The 16,819-nt window shown below is 42.0% G+C and overlaps 1 protein-coding gene across 1 annotated transcript in view; it reads left to right on the forward strand.

Annotated features, from left to right (window-relative positions):
- The window catches only part of LOC113929952 (translation initiation factor IF-2-like), a 112,519-nt gene that overhangs the window by 3,741 nt on the left and 91,959 nt on the right, over window positions 1-16,819 (forward strand). Inside the window, exon 2 of the mRNA XM_027607207.2 lies at window positions 10,754-10,849. Within this exon, the coding sequence (XP_027463008.2) occupies window positions 10,754-10,849 (96 nt within the window). The remainder of the gene's footprint in view (window positions 1-10,753; window positions 10,850-16,819) is intronic.

Raw genomic sequence — 16,819 nt, forward strand, 5'->3', positions numbered from 1 at the left:
CTAATCTTGTCACCTGTCTGTTAACCTCATTTATGGTCTCCTTTTTATTATTACTAATAACTTTATTATTAAAGTAAGTAAATATAACTAAATTAAATAAATATAACTAAAGTAAATAAAAATAACTAAATTTATATACCATAAAATTCACCCATTTAAATTATACAATTCAGTGGTTTGTAGTCTATTTCCGGAGTGTGCAACTATCGCCATAATCTAATTTTAGAATATTTTTATTACTCCATTAGCAGTCACTCTCCACTTTTCCCTCAATATGCCCCTCCCCTGCCCTGGGCAAATACTAATCTACTTCCTGTCTCTGCATTTGCCTGCTTCTGGACATCTCATACAAATGGGATGATACAGTATGTGTTTGTTGTGCCTGGTTTCTTTCACTTAGCATAGTGTTTTGTAGGTTTATCCACATTACAGCATATATCAGTAGTTTGTTCCTTGTTAATGCCCGATAATATTCCATCACGTGGGTATACCACATTTTGTTTATCCATTCGTCAGTTGATGCACGTTTAGGTTGTTTCTACTTTTCGGCCATTATGAATAATGCTTCTGTGTACATTCATGTACAACTTCTGAGTGAACATATATTTTCATTTCTCTGGGATATATACCTAGAAGTGGAATGACTGGATCATATAGTATCTCAATGTTTAAACTTTTGAGGAACTCCCAAACTGTTTTCCAAAGCGGCTGCGACATTTTCCAGTCTTACCAGCCGTGCGTGATGGTTTCATTTTCTTCCTGTCCTCATCGTGGCGTGTTGCCAGTCATTTGGGTTAGAGCCATCCCACCCTAGCAGGTACAAAGTTGTAGCACATGGTGGTTTTGATTCGCACGTCCCTGATGGTTAATGATGTTGAACATATTTTCATGTGCTTATTAGCCATTTGTGTATCTTCTCTAGAGAAATGTCTATCCAGAACTATTTTTTTAAATTGTTGTCTTTTATTATTGAATTGTAATGGTTCTTTATATATATTTATATATATAAATTTATGTATATATTTAGATGTCCTTTTATTAGATATATGAGTTGCAAATAGTTTCCCCTTCTCTGTGACTTGTATTTTCACTTTCTTAATGGTGTTCTTTGAGGCAAAAATTTTTTCAATTTTGTTGACGTCCAACTGGTCAATCTTCTGTCTTACCTCTTGTGTTTTTGGTGTCATATCTAACAAATCCTTGCCTAACTCAGGGTTATGGAGAGTCACTCTTATGTTTTCATCTAAGAGATTTGTAGCTTACATTAGGTCTATGGTCTACTTTTTTTTTAAACATAAATCTTTAAATTTTCTGTAGTCATATCCATCATTTTTCTCCTTTTAGCTTATGCTATTTACATCTTATTTAAGAAATCCTCACCTACCTGAAGATCATAATTTTTTTCTATATTTTCTCCTACTAACTTTATCTTTTCTTCTTCTCCCTTTACATCTTTAATCCAACTGGATTTTGTTTTTATTATGGCTTTGTAATATGTCTTAATATCTACCTTTTTTTTCAAACTTGTTCTTATCTTTTCATGGATTTGTTCTTCCATAAACATTTTTAAATCTGTCTGTAAAGTTCACAGAAGTCTTCGTGAAGTTTTGATTGGAAATTAATTAAAATCATAGGTTGATCTGGGAGGAATTGATACCTTTTAATGTCAAATCATCTCACCCCTGAATATGGTCTGTTCTCTCCATTCACTCATGTTTTCACTCAGATGTACTTTAATAGAGTTTTTCAGATTTTCTTTTTTTTTTTTAAAGATTTTATTTATTTGAGAGAGAGAGAACGAGAGATAGAGAGCATGAGAGGGAAGAGGGTCAGAGGGAGAAGCAGACTCCCTGCTGAGCAGGGAGCCCGATGTGGGACTCGATCCCGGGACTCCAGGATCATGACCCGAGCCGAAGGCAGTCGCTTAACCAACTGAGCCACCCAGGTGCCCTGAGTTTTTCAGATTTTCTCCACAAGTGTCTTGCATTTTTTATTAAGATAATTCCTAGCTTCAATAATATTACTAATATGTGGTTTCTTATTTTGTCACATTGTTGCTGGTTAGACTGTTACATATCTCCTCTCTCTCGCTGATTGGTTACTGTTGGGAGGAGAAATGCAATCAGTTGTTTTTAGGTTGGTTTCATTTCTAACTACCTTTTTGAACTCCTATTAATTCTAATGGTTTTTCTGTGGATTTTTCTGAGAGTTCTATGTGAAATAATTGTACCAGTTGCAAACACTGACATTTGTCTCTTTCCTTCTAATTTTATACTTTGTTTTACTTTTTATTATTTCTAGTAGTGGCTACTTTTTCTATAATTCTGTTACATGGTGGTGGGAATAGCTGCATCCTTGTCTTGTTCCATTCCTTAAAGAGAATATAGTGTTCTGTTAAGTATGATGTTAGCTATAGGTTTGTAGATGATAGTCTTTGTTAAGGAAAGGAAGTCCTTTTCCTTAGGATCTAAGATACCAAGGAAGATAGATAAAATCCATGCATTACTTCCTAATGAAAAAAATTTGTAAGAAAGTGTATCACATGTGGTGGCTAAACCAATTAATAATCAAGCTGTGAAGAAAAGACAGTGGTGGGAAAGACAGGGGCTTGGTCTCTTAATCCTGCTTCTTTAAGACCTAGGTTTTGTGTTTTTTATTTTTGTTTCTGTTTTTAAGACGAATTAGTATTGAACTTTGTCAAATGCTCTCTCTGTACCTGCTGTTTCCCCCATCCCAATTTGCCTTGTATTATTAGGGTGTATAATCTTAGCTGTTGTAACAGTCCCAACATTTCAGTGGCTTACACAAGGAATGCTACGTATTTATCACTCTTGACACAGTCCAGGGATGTTGGTGAGATAGCACTTACTTAGTTGTTCAGGAACCCAGGCTCTTTCTCACCAGTTGCTTCCCCATCTCCTTGGACCTAGGTCCTTCATCGGATTCTCCATGATGGCCAGAGATGACACAGATCACTGCTCCTCAGATTCCATAGGTAGGGACTAGTCACATTATCCCACCTATTGTAAGGTGGCTGGAAGTTTTGTGGTTTTCTTTTTTTTTTAATTTTATTTATTTATTTGAGAGAGAGAGTGAGTGAGAGAGAGAACATGAGTGGGGGGAGGAGCAGAGGGAGAGGGAGAAGCAGACTCCTCACTGAGCAGGGAGCCTGATGTGGGGCTCAGTCCCGAGACTCCGGGATCATGACCTGAGCTGAAGGCAGGCAGACACATGACCGACTGAGCCACCCAGGTGCCCATGGTGGCTGGGAAGTTTAATGGCATTCCCAGGAGGAAAAAGAGAACAGAGAGATGGTGGGCAGTAGTAACTTCTTCCATAATCCATTAATGTAGTGAATTACCTTGAGAGGTCTGCTGACTTTGAATCATTATTTATTACTTTATCATGACATAGTCTTAATACTTTTTTGGATTTGATTAGATAATATTTTATTTAGGTGTTTGGCATCCATATTTAGAAGTTAAACTGGCCTGTATTTTTCTTTTTTTAGACAGTCCATATTCCAAATTTCAAAATTATTGAAACTTTAGGTTGGGCAATGTTTCCTCTTTTTTTATTTTCTAAAGTAACACATTTAAGTAAAGATTGTCTGTTCCTTGGAAGTTAGTAGAATGCTCTTGTAAAACCTTCTGGAACTGAGACTTTATGGGGAAGAAGTGTCTTAAATTACTTTAAATGGCTGTTCACGTTTGCTATCATTTTTGTGCCAATTTTGGCAATTTTTCTAGAAATTTATTGATTTCTTATGTGTTTTCAAAATGTATTGTCATATGGTTATTTATAGTTATATAGTTATTTATAGTTATATAGAATAATATAATCATATTATTCTTTTATAAGTTTTTAAATGTTGGCTATATTTGTCATTTCCTCTTTTTCTTCTTTAGTCTTTTCTTTCCATCTTCTGTCAGTCATTCTTGTTCAGTCTCCCTGTGTTCAAAGAAATAACTCGATCATCATGAGCACTGAGTAATGAATGATGTATAGAATTATTGAATCACTGTATTGTATACCTGAAACTAATATAATGGTGTATATTAACTATACTGGAATTAAAATAAAAAACTTAAAATGAAATTTAAAAAACTTAATTTTAAAATAAATTAAAATTAAAATTAAAAAAATTCAAAGAAATACTTTGGGTTTTGTTAATCACCTTTGTTTTTAGTCCTCTATGTCTTCTGTTTCAGTGATTCTGCCCTTATACTTATTATTTCATTTCTTCTTGTTTCTTTGGTTACACACTATTTGTAAAAGTTTCAAACAATGTAGACACTTGTAAAGTGAGATAGGAAAGCCCACTCCTGTCTCTTATAATCTCACTCTTTATAGGCAACCACCATTACCAAATTGGTGTTTTCCTGGACCCTTTTCTCTGCTTTTGCTTTTGCCTACAACTTTTTTAAACTATGTAAGTCATGGATCTCTTTCTCTGGCATACACACACATCCATTAAAATGGCCTATCATAATTTATTTATCTGTTTTCCACTGATGGGCAATTAGGTTGAAAGTCTTATTTTTTTTAATAGTGGAATTTAATTGATTCATATTTATTTTGATCACTGATAAGTGTGGCCTTATTTCTGGCACCTTGTTTTGCCAAATACTGATCATGAGTTCTTCCTTTTCTTTTTTTCTTATGACTTCTTCTGTATTAATCAAGGTGTCTATTTCCATTCCTTCCTTCCTTCTTTTTATTTAGTGACTTGGAATTCTATATCTTATGAGGAGCCCTCTTAAATTTCTTAAACATTTCCTATAAATACCAAAAATTAATCAGAATCTCTAACATCCTCCCAAACATAAGGAACTTTTTTTAAGATTTTATTTATTTATTTGAGAGAGAGAGAGCAAACACAAGCCAGAGGAGGGGCAGAGGGAGAGGGAGAAACAGACTCCCTGTCGAACAGGTAGCCAGATGCGGGACTCAATCCAAGGACCCCAGGATCATGACCCGAGCTGAAGGCAGACGATTAACTGACTGAGCCACCCAGGCACCCCAAGAAGCTTTTTAGTATGTTTTTAATTCTCTTCTCTCCCACTTTCCCTCATAGGCACATACACACATAAGTGTCTGCCTAGGAATTATAATCTGGAAGTTTCCTATTGTTATTAATTCTTCATGCTTCAAAATACACTTTTGTTTTTCTACTTAGAAATCTTTTGTTAACAATTGCATTAATCCATAACCTATTTGTTCAGTTGCCTACCATACCAGGATAGGAAAGCTCACACATACGCTTCTTTTAGAGTTTTCATTGACTTTCTGAATATTTATAGTGATTGGTGTGTCATGAGTAATGCTTCCTGGCTTCCTTATTTCTCACAAGTCTACTTTGGAATCCATGCAGTTCTGATCCTCATTTGACCTGTGCTGGCACAGAAACATTCTGAAGTATTTGCAAATGCTAGTCACTTCCTCGTGTTTTACTGAGTTTACTTTAGCTTGGTTAAACCAAGAGCAATATCAGTTTGTGTAAACTTACCACTAACTGAAGGTTCATGTAATCGCCCTGCCCCAGGGTCAGAGACTGGCTAAAGAAATATGAAAATCGCTTTGAAAATTCAGCTGCTGAATATCTTATGCTGAAAAGCTTAACATTTTAACATTTACTTTATAATACTTAACTATTTGAGGGTGAAGTAAAATCGGTACTCTCAGGAAACTATGGTAAAACTAGGATGTGTTTATCAAAAGCTTTTTTTTTTACTTTATTTTTTTAAGATTTTATTTAAAAAAATTTTTTTAAGATTTATTTATTAGAGAGAGAGAGAGAGCAAGTACACCTGAGCAGGGAGAAGGGCAGAGAGAGAGGGAGAGAAATCCTCAAGCAGACTCCCCACTGAGCACGGATCCAGACACACGGCTCAATCCCAGGACCTGAGCCAAAATCAAGAGCCCAAAGCTTAACTGACTGAGCCACCCATGCGCCCTTAAAGATTTTATTTTTGAGTAATCTCTACAACCAGCGTGGGGCTCAAACTCACAACCCCGAGATCAAGAGTCTCAGGCTCTTCTGACTGAGCCAGCCAGGGCTCCCTATCAAAAGCTTTTTAAAGCTTTTTATCTCAAAAATTCTACTTCCAGGACTATATCTTAAGACATGTTTCCAGGCTCCTGGATGGTTTCAGCTCGGGTCATGATCCCAGGGTCCTGGAATGGAGCCCCGTGTCATGCTCCCTGCTCAGCAAGGAGTCTGCTTCTCTCTCTCTCTCCCCCTGCCGCTGCCCTGCCCCCCGGCTTGGGCTCGATTTTTCTCTCAAATAGATAAATAAAATCTTAAAAAAAAAAAAAAGACATGTTTTCTATGCGAAGTGACTTTAAGTGATGCAGGGTAGAACACATCTGTGGCATTGTCTAACACTGATTCACATAGTGAGAAAGTCATTCCTGTCAATTCCCTTTCAGTCTTCTGATCAAAGGAAGGAGAAAGCTGTCAGTTTGGAGCTGGTATGCCTTTAACACCTCTCTACACCTTTCCAATCTCCCTTTTGATATAAAAGAATGAGCAAAGGAATAGCCATATCTTAATTCCATTTTTACAGCATTGTTTTGTTTTCCATTGTATTTGTCTTTATGATTGCCTTTCTTTATTACATAAGATGCTTGTTTTCCATTTATAATAGTAAACAAAGTTTGCTTTTAAGACTCATTTATTTCGGGGCTCCTGGGTGGCTCAGGTGGTTAGGCGTCTGCCTTTGGCTCAGGTCATGATCCCAGGGTCCTGGGATGGAGCCCTACATCGGGCTCCCTGCCCAGCGGGAAGCCTGCTTCTCCCTCCCCCACTCCCCCTGCTTGTGTTCCCTCTCTCGCTGTGTCTCTCTGTCAAATAAATAAATAAAATCTTAAAAAAAAAGACTCATTTATTTAAGGACAGAAATGAATTGGTTTAAAGAGAAAGGCTAAGTATAGGACAGATGGTATTTAATTATGGTGAAATAGTTATGGTGATGTATGGATAACTGAAATGTGTGGAACATGACCCTAAGAATTATCAGAGCTTCAGATACAGATTTTAAATGGGGGTGGCATTCTTATATATAAAGCTGTTCCTCTCAGTGAGACTTCTGCTATCAGAAAGTTAGAAACCACTCGGGTGTCCAGCAATAGGGCATTGGTTAAATGAATTTGATATCTTCCTATGATACGGTACTGTCAGCTATTAAAGAAGTATATTTAATGACATGGAAAATTATATACTGTTAGGTAAAACAAAACTGGTTGCAAAAGAAAAATATATACAGCATCCCATTATTGTTAAAAAGAAACTATATATATAAATATATTTGTTATATATAAGACTATGTATATATTTGTTTTATATATATGTGTGCGTGTATATATATATACACACACACTAAAATTATTGGAAAAAGGAGTAGAAAAAATAATTCCAAATAAGTTATGTCTGGATGGTTGGACTACAGATTTTTGTGTTTTCCTTTAATAAACATCTATCACTTTGTTACCAGAAAAACAATGTATACATATATCTATATATATATATTTTTTACATATATCTATTTTTTAATTAAGCTGTTCCAACTCTAACAGGACTGCTTGGCATTTCGCCATCTATATGCGATCTTGAGTCCTTACAAGCTCCTGGAATCCAGTTAGATCCCCATAGCCTGCTGCAGAGCCAAAGGGGAATAATGCCCTCAAGACTTCCTTGTCACCTCTCAGTACACTCCAAGATACTTGGTCTTGGTGGGTGTATATCTATACTTTTGGAGTAAAACAGAGGAGTATATACAAAACTGTTTGAAATCATTTTTATTGCCTTTTCTTCTCAACAGTCTTATTAGGCAGGCTCGCATCAGGAACCCTCTTTTTTCAATGGGTTTGGATCATTAAGTAGGAGTAGAGTAGCTGATGAAAGGGGGTCTCCTAGTTTCTCATTTATTCTTTTCCTGTAATTTCCACATTATTCTACTGGCCATAAATTTTTTTTTTGCTTCTTCAATTTTTATTTGGAAATAATTTCAAACTTACAGAAAAGTGGCAAAAATAAAAATAAGAAAAAGAATATCCAGTAGTAAAAAGAACAGTTAAAAAGCAAAAGTAGTAAAAAGAATCTTTACCCAGATTCACCTATTAACATTTTACCCCATTTGCTTTATTTATATCTGTATATACAAATATTTATATTTTTCTAATTTCAATATATAAAGTATATACTCCCAACATATAATACATACTTCATGTATTTAAATTAGAAATATATATATATATATATTTCCTGCACCATTTTGGCCATGAAATTTCTATATGTGAGATATAATCATGGTTCTTCATCACCTGGGTTGGAGGTGCATATATTTAAATTTGGATTCCTTCTTTCCAGGATTACAGAATCTCTGTTGGGCAGAAAAAAAAAAGTTCACTGGAAGGCCTAATGCTTGGCAGAAACAGTTGCTACCTTTTGCCTTCTAGAAATTCCTAGGATGTTACTTCTTAGAGCTGGTTCCTGGAAACCCCTGGATTCCATTGTGGGAATGGTGTAGGCAGGTCCCTCTTGAGTGGCTAAATGCTGTCTCTTTCAGAGAAAGGTCTTACAGCCCTGGTGCAAGCTTCCTTCTTTTACAAGGGTGCTGGGCTCTGCCCAGGGCCGGTTAACCAGGTCCTGAGCCTAACAGAAGCCTGTTGTGGCATTCCAGTAACATTTGCCAGGTTGTAGCAAGACCTTTGACTAGCCAACTGCCCGCCGCCCCCCCCCCCCCCGCCCCACCCGGGGTCCTTCAACTCCTCTCCACCCCCACTGCCACCATTGCTGTGATTCAGGCTATCACATCTCTTGCCTGGATAACACAGTGACCTTTGACTGGTAACTACCTCCCCTTACCTCTTGCCTGTCTTTTTCGCAGAAGCCAATGTGTGTTAGTTTCCTATTGCTGCTGTAACAAATTACCACAAACCTAGCGGCTTGAAACAACACAAATTTATTATTTTACAGGGGCGCCTGGGTAGCTCAGTCGGTTAAGCGTCTGCCTTTGGCTAAGGTCATGATCCCAGGGTCCTGGGATCGAGCCCCATGTCGGGCTCCCTGTTCAGCGGGGAGTCTGCTTCTCCCTCTCCCTCTGCCTCTCCTCCCCCAAGTATGCTCACGCACTCTCTCTCTCTCTGTCAAATAAATTAATAAAATATTTTTTTAAAATTATTATTTTACAGCTCTGAAGGTCAGAGTCCTAAAATCAAAGTTTTAACAGGGCTGTGTTCCTACTGGAGGTTCTGGAGGAAACTCATTTCATTGCCTCTTCCAGCTGCTTGAGGCTTCCTGCGGTCCTTGGCTCATGGCCCCTTCCTCTGTCTTTAAAACCAGCAGGTCTTTCTCACGCCTGCCTGCTCTGCTGCTCCTCTTCTGTAGTCAAATCTCCTCTGCCTCCCTCTTCTAAGGACACTTGTGATTACATTGAGCCCACCTGGAGAATCCAGGATTATCTTCCCATCTCAAGATCCATAATTTAATTACATTCTGCAACATGCCTTTCGCCATGTTAGGGAACATACAACTTCCAGGGATCCAGACATCAGCGTCTTTGGCGGGGCCGTTATTCAGCCTACCCCACAGTGTAGTCTTTTAGAAACACACACATCCAACCACATTCTTCTTCTGCCTAAAATTCTCATGCGGTGCTCCAGGCCTCGGAGGATGAGGGCCTCTCGGGCCTGGGGGAGCCGTACAAGTGCTGCTCACACCCCTTCTCCACCTCCCCCTACCTCGTCTCTCTCTCCTTGGCCTCTGGCTTGCTGTCCGTGATCCAGCCTTTGTGCATGGTATGCTTCTTACCAAGGATGTTTCTCCTCCCCACACTCCATTCCAGGCCTTCCTGAGGCTCCAGACAAGGTCGGGCCTCCCTAGGCTGCGCTCATAGTGACCTCCTGTGTCATTCTGCTCTCACACTTCCCTGGGTTGTTATACCTTGGCATTTATTAAAGTGATCATTTGATTCATATATGCTTCTCCTATGTGAGTAAGTACCCCATACAGGCCGGGACCATGTCTGGTTTTTGCCCACTGCTGTATCCCAGCACAGTGTCTGGCTTGCGGTAGATGGTTAGTAAGTACGTGGGGATAAATGAGTAAGTGAATGAATATTAACAGCATGGTCATCACCCTCTGTCCCCTTTACACTGTTGCTGCTTTGGCCCAGCATTTATTGCCTCTTCTCTTGTCACCTCCCTCCACCAGAACGGAAGCCCACAAGAGGAGGGACTTCATCTTTTGGGTGCATGCCAGCTCCCAGAGCAGTGTCTGCTCCATAACAGGGACTTGAAAAAGGGAGGCTGCATGATATGCAGGATGCTCAGAACGTCTCACAGAGTTTTTATGTCTGACCCGTCTTTGAAATTGGCTATTATCAAGTTCTTCATTTTAATTATTCATGCTAACTCAAATAATCAGGCAAATCAGCAGAGACCTTTAAAATGTTCAATTTTTTGGTGAAGATTAAATGAGTTAATAAGTGTGAATCATTTAGAGCAGTGTCTGGCACACAGTGAGCCCTGTGTGAGTTTGCCGGTTGTGGCTAAGAGATGCTCAAGTCCTTGATAGTCTAGAATTTTTACTGACTATGTCTGTCGCAACCCTGTGGTGGAATCACAAACACAGAACTGAGCGGGTTCCCCTGGCTGTTGCACCTGGATGGACCCAGCTGTTGCAGTTGCCTGGCGCTGAAGGTGGGTGATCCTGTCCGTCACTTTGTGCTTTTCCTCGTTTTGCCTGCAGGTGGCAGCACGCCCTGGACTTCTCTACCCGGCAAAGCAGTCCCCAGGCTGGACCGCAGAGAAACAAGAAAATGGACTCCCGGCTGCAGTCGGCAACGTGAGCATTTGTGGAAGGATTGTTTACATTCTATTTCGATCCCATTTGCCCTCAACAGACAATAATTCTAAGTTGCATATTTGGGAAGAAGCGTACTTTCTGTCCGTGAAGCTAAGGGCAGTGCACCACTTCTTGGCATTGTAATGAGAAGTCTAGGAAAGACCCTCCCTGATTTTCAGCACCTGCTTCCTTCGACGATGTTTTGTCCTTCCTTGCAACCCCTTTAGGGCTCTGCCTGACAGGGACTCTGTGACATCTTCCTTCAGTGTCACTAACTTTATTTGTAGGGAGCTTGATGAACCCTCTCTTTCATCCTCCCCGTATTCCAGCTTTGCCCCGAGTGTCTGTGTGTCGGGTGCTGTGCTGTGCCGTTTCCTACCTCATTCAGTCCCCACAAAAACCTGGCCAAATAGGGAATATTACTCCTTTGTTACAAATGTGGAACCAAAGCTCAGAGGTTACATTATGTACAGAGCTCAGATGCAGCAAGGCAGGGTGGCAGCCCAAGGTCTCTGGAACTCTTGCCTCTTATCAGAAAATGAGGCTAGCCACCTATGGGTAGAAGATGAATCATATTTGTTCTTGTAGACCTGAAAAAGGAACAAAGCAAAACTAATGGAAAACAAAATTATAATCCCTAAATAACCTCCCTCTCTAAATTTACCCTCTTAACTTCACATCCTATTTTTCTTTCTGATTTCTTTTAACCTGAATTGTTGGCTCACTAGTAAAATTTGCCTTTGTTGCCCTTTGCGCTATGCAAATCCTTATGTGCATTATTCTGTGTACCACTCGATGCAAGGTAGTTTTGTGGTTCATCTGGAGGACCTGTAACCTCCATAAGTTGGTGGAGTTTGAAAGTGGCAAAGTCTGATGGGTCTTCTGTGCCCAGGAGGTTGGGCGACCCATCTGAGGCTCCACACACTGACATCCGCGAGCGCCCCTCAAGCAGGACTCTGTCTCAGCTTAGCTCTGATGACTGGTGCAACCTAAATCTTCAGTGCTGTCACAATCAGCTATTTTACAAACCCGGGTGCTCTTAAGTGCCTGCCGATATCTGAACATTTTAAAATGCTACAGGTAAAACTGTGGTCGGTGAAAGAAAAGTTGTCCTTTGTCCCCGGGGGGGTGCCTTCCTGAGCGCTACTTTGGGGCCCTTCATTTCCAGCCACTCAGGACAAATAGCCTGGGACACATTCACTGTGGATGTTTCAAACTGATAGATTTACACAACAGTCACTAATTTGTGACTATGAGATACTTTTTCCTTGTCTTTTTTTTTTTTTAATAACTTTATTGGGCTACAATTCTCATACCATACAGTTTTTCCATTTAAAATGTATGATTGAATGGCTTTTGATATATTCACAGAGTTGCATGTCCATCACCAGAGTTAATTTTAGAACATTTTCCTTACCCCAAAAGAAACTCTGCACCCCTGGATGGTCACCCACCTCTACTCTGCCTGTTTCCCCCAGCACCCCCCGACAACGGCTCATCTACTTCCCGTCTCTGTAGATTTCCTATACTGGGCATTATGGAGATAGCGCCACACCACCCTGTGGTCTTCTGTGCCTGGCTTTTTCCACTTTGCACGATATTTTCAAGGTTCGTCCATATAACAGCACGTGTCAGTACTCCATTCCTTTTCTTTGTTTTTAAAAGATATTATTTATTTGACAGAGAGAGACACAGTGAGAGAGAGAACACAAGCAGGGGGAGTGGGAGAGGGAGAAGCAGACTCGCCACCGAGCAGGGAGCCTGATGTGGGGCTCGATCCCAGGACCCTGAGATTATGACTTGAGCCGAAGGCAGACGCCTAACCGACTGAGCTACCCAGGCACCCCTCCATTCCTTTTCATTGCCAGATAATATTCCACTGTGTGGTTATACCACTTTTGTTTATTCATTCATCATTTGATGGATGTTCGGGGTTGTTTCCAGTTTGGGCTATTGTGAACAATGCCGTGAATATTTTGGAGTGCAGGTTTCTGTGTGGGCCATGATTGTGTTTTGTGACTCTGTAAGATGTAATGAGCAAGTCCATTTTCTAAGCATCTGAGAGAGGAATAAGAACCACGCTGATGTTGTTTGAAAAGTGGGGGCAGTTGGGGGGGACAGTTGCTTTGTGTAGACGTAGATTTGCACTCAAAGAGATTAACTGTATGAGACAAGGTTAAAACCAAAAGGTATTTAGATCTAATTCTTCTCACTTGAGTTTTCTAAGTTCTATGTTTTGCTATTCTTTGTTTAAAAAAAAAAAAAAAGACAGGAAAGAAATATGCGTTGGTCCCGCGGTCTCACTTGAAATAACGTGGAATTCATTTGGGTGGGAGGTGGCACGAGGACTTTTTTTCCGGGTGCATTTGGCAGCTGGGAGGTTGAGTTGGAGGCAGGGCCCAGAGAGAGGAACAAGGCGGGAGGAGAATGTGGGGTGTTGTGGGCCACCCATCCGCCCTTGGTTCAGCTTCCTGGTGGCCCACCCTCATGGCCACGGGGCCCTGACGGTCAAACTTAGTGTGGCTCTTGCTTGTTATCTGGGTGACGTGCTTCACGGCTGAGTACCTGTGGGTCTAGTTTCACTCTGCTTCTGACTCACAGAGCTCTGGTGTTGGGCTGTTGGTTTTTAGTAAAAGCAGGTGTTAGGAAGAATATGTTGAAGGACAAATCAAGCCCTTAAGGGACTCTGATAAAGGCAGTACTAAAAACATTTCCGGGCTGTTTGTTGTTGTGTGTGTCTATGTGTGTGTTTTTAACACCACTTAACAGTTTTCAGTTTAACTGTGTTTTCCTTCCTGAAATCTTGAAGTGAGGCTAGTCCTTGTGATTTATTCTATGCATTTTTTTTAGGGAGTCCCTCCCCTTCTTACGTCTGGGTTGGAGTTAGAGACCTTTTATTTTTTCTTTTCACACTGACCAAGCATGCAGGAACAGGAGTGATTCGAGTTTGCCTCCAATTTAACTTACTTCTTTATCTTTATTTTCCTTCCCTTGTGACATGAGGGAGTATGGGGGTGGGGCGTTTTAACTGAATTCTGACTTTCGGTGAGTCAGCAGGAATTTTTATGTATTATTTAATTCCTGATGGGAGACACATAAGAGAAGAAACAGGCACCCTTCTGATTTGAGAATCAAAACTTCTGTTTACGTGCAATCTTGACGCCACCAAGTGCCCAGTTGTGAGCACCCAGGAAAGCCCAAGCCAGGGAAGGCTTTGTGAGGTGGCCCCAGAGCCTTAGTAAACAGGAGAGAGAAGGTGGGTGGTAGTTGCAGGCACACATGAAGGGAACAGGAGCATCAGGAGGAATCCAGGGGGGTCATGATTGGGTAGGTCGGGTTGACAGGATTTGTGTGGTGGTTGGATTTTATTATCAAGCCAAGTGGTTTGGCTTTAATACCATAAAGATTAGGAAGTGAAGGGGCACCTGGCTGGCCCAGTTGGTAGAGCCTGCAACTCTCTTCATCTCAGGGCTGTGAGTTTGAGTCCCACGTTGGGTGTAGAGACGACTTAAAAAATAAAATCTTAAAAAAAAAAAAAAGAATAGGCAGTAGAGACTTTTGAACAGGAACACAAGCTTACTGTTATTTCCATTTTACACCTGAGAAAACCAGTGCTTTTCAAATATTTTCAAATAATTCTCCAAGACCCCATGGCCGGTGGAGGTTGGATCCCGCCGACCCCAGAGTATATATAGGTGTGCCCTGGCCTGAGTCTGGGGAGCGCCAGGGCTTCAGCCAGCTCCACCCTGCATGGCCCTGTGAGTCTGGAGTGACTGCATCTGTTTGTGAGCGGGCCTCCCTGGGCGGAACCGGTTAGGGGCAGAAGGGGGACTTTGAGTAAGTCACTTCCCAGCCTCTCCGAAGCCCTGGGAAAGCAGCGAGGCAGGCACTCCGCCAGGCCTCCCCCCTCGGCACAGCAACAGTCCAGGCAGTTCCCAGAGCTGCAGAGACCTGCGGGGCGTGTTTGGGAGCTGTAGGTCCCGGGGCAAGTCTCTCCTCCCCAGTGGGAGCCGCAGGGCTGAGGTGATCCGGGCAGGCTGAGGGCACAGCTGCAGCCCCAGTGCACGTTGCCTTTTGTCAAGGCCCTGATGCTCCAGTGCTCTTGGTTTGTACCGAAGTTTCCCAGCCGTTCCTTCTCTCACGCCTCCAGAGAGTATTCGGCAAATAGTTAAGCCCCTGACATGTCCAGCTGAACTCATGGCTACGAACAGAACAACCCAAGGCCCTGGAGCCCCCTTGCTTGACCCTTCTGGCCTCACCTGTAGACTTTGGCTAGGCATAGCATTCCGGTCCAAAGGGAGGGAGGGAGGAAAGAAAACAAGTTGTTGAGGGTCTCTCCCTTCTTGGTGGTCTCTGATTCTATGGACAGATTCCACAGAACATTCTTAAAGGGATTAGGAATATCCCTTAAATCATGTCCAGGCGTTTGTGATCTATGTTTGTATTATGCAACCCCCGTCCTACCCCATGCCTTTTTATTTTTTTCAAAACACTTTTACTTCTGTCCTTGATCTTTATAAAGTAACTCTGTATGTCACAGTGGACATGGTACCGAGACCCAGGTCCACCTTTACTAACCACGGACTACAGGCATGTTCCCTAAATTCCCTGTTCCTCCACAGTTTCCTTGTCTGAAAGTGGATATGAAAACTGTACTTACCTCCAAGGGCACTCTGAGGATAAATGTGACAATGTTTCTAGCACAGGGCGGGACTCAAGAGTAAAACCTCAGTGAATGGTGGTTACAATTATGATTATATGTAATTATTCCCATTTAACAGGAAGGAAAGCCTTAGACAAGGGAAGTTAAGTGACTTGCTTAAGGTCATGTGGAGAGTTAGAGGCAAAGCTGGAAATAGGCGCCAGGGCTCCTGGTGTCCCTGGCTAGTGCTCTCTCTCTCCCTGGGATTTGTTTTGGTCTCAGGAGAAAATGTTAGTACACATGGACAGTTCTGGCTGAGCCTAATCGTTTGGTAGCTGGTTCTGGCTCTTGTAGCGGATTGCAAGACAGGGCTTCCTCAGCACACAGCACTCTTGATCCTGGGTATTAGGAGCCCCTCAGGGAGGGGCACCTGTGGGACTAGCGGACAGGGAGCCTCCCTCTTTGTTTTCTGAGAAGCAAAGGGGCCTTGAAGGCAGTGGCCTTCCAGTGCTCCCCTGTTTCCCCCTTGCCTGGTGTGGCCAGATGCTACAGATCCCCCTGAGGCTTCACAGAGACCCAGCCTGGCCTGAAGTGGGCACTGGGACGGGCATGCAGGGAGCAGGTTGGTACTCTAGAATTCTCTATCCCTGAGCAGAGCTGGGCCCTTACTACTGTGGGAGGACTCTTACTTAGGCTTAGGCCTAGGAACCGGGTAAGGGTGGAGTCTCTTTAAAACCCTTTGGAAAAAGAAACCTGACTTTTGCCGTATGGGGCAGGGGTGGCAGACGCCCTTTGCAGCTGCCCCGGTCACCCTGTCACCAGAAGACTCTTCCCAGTGGTCTTAGGGACACAGTGGTGGCCCCTGCTCCTGGTGAAGGAGAGTTAAGGACTGCCCAGATGGGTTTTCCCAGGAAATGGATAGCCCTTCGAATTTCGCTTCAGGCGGTCTAGCACAGTGGAGAAGTCCACAGTCAGTCAGGCGTGGATTTGAATCCCACCTCTGCTTCTGTGTGTGTGGGGGTGGGTGGGTGGGGCATGCTTGGAAAGTTATGCAGCCTCTTCGGCTCTCAGTTTCTACATCTGTAAAATGGGAATGAGAATACCTACCTCACGCGAATGCAGTATGAAATAAATAAAGTAACCTATGCACGTGCTTGGCCTGTGAGGGCTCTCATTCTTGTCATTATTACTAAAGCCATCACTGGGCCCCACTGGTATGCAGGTGGAAACAGCTTTCACATGTGGCTCAGCCTCATGGAGCCTGGGCCTCTGCCATGACTCGGGCACCTCAAGTGAGCCAAGGTGCTCAAACCTCTCTGTGCTCAATG

Source organism: Zalophus californianus, chromosome 5 (assembly GCF_009762305.2).
Source record: "Zalophus californianus isolate mZalCal1 chromosome 5, mZalCal1.pri.v2, whole genome shotgun sequence".
Taxonomy (NCBI): domain Eukaryota; kingdom Metazoa; phylum Chordata; class Mammalia; order Carnivora; family Otariidae; genus Zalophus; species Zalophus californianus.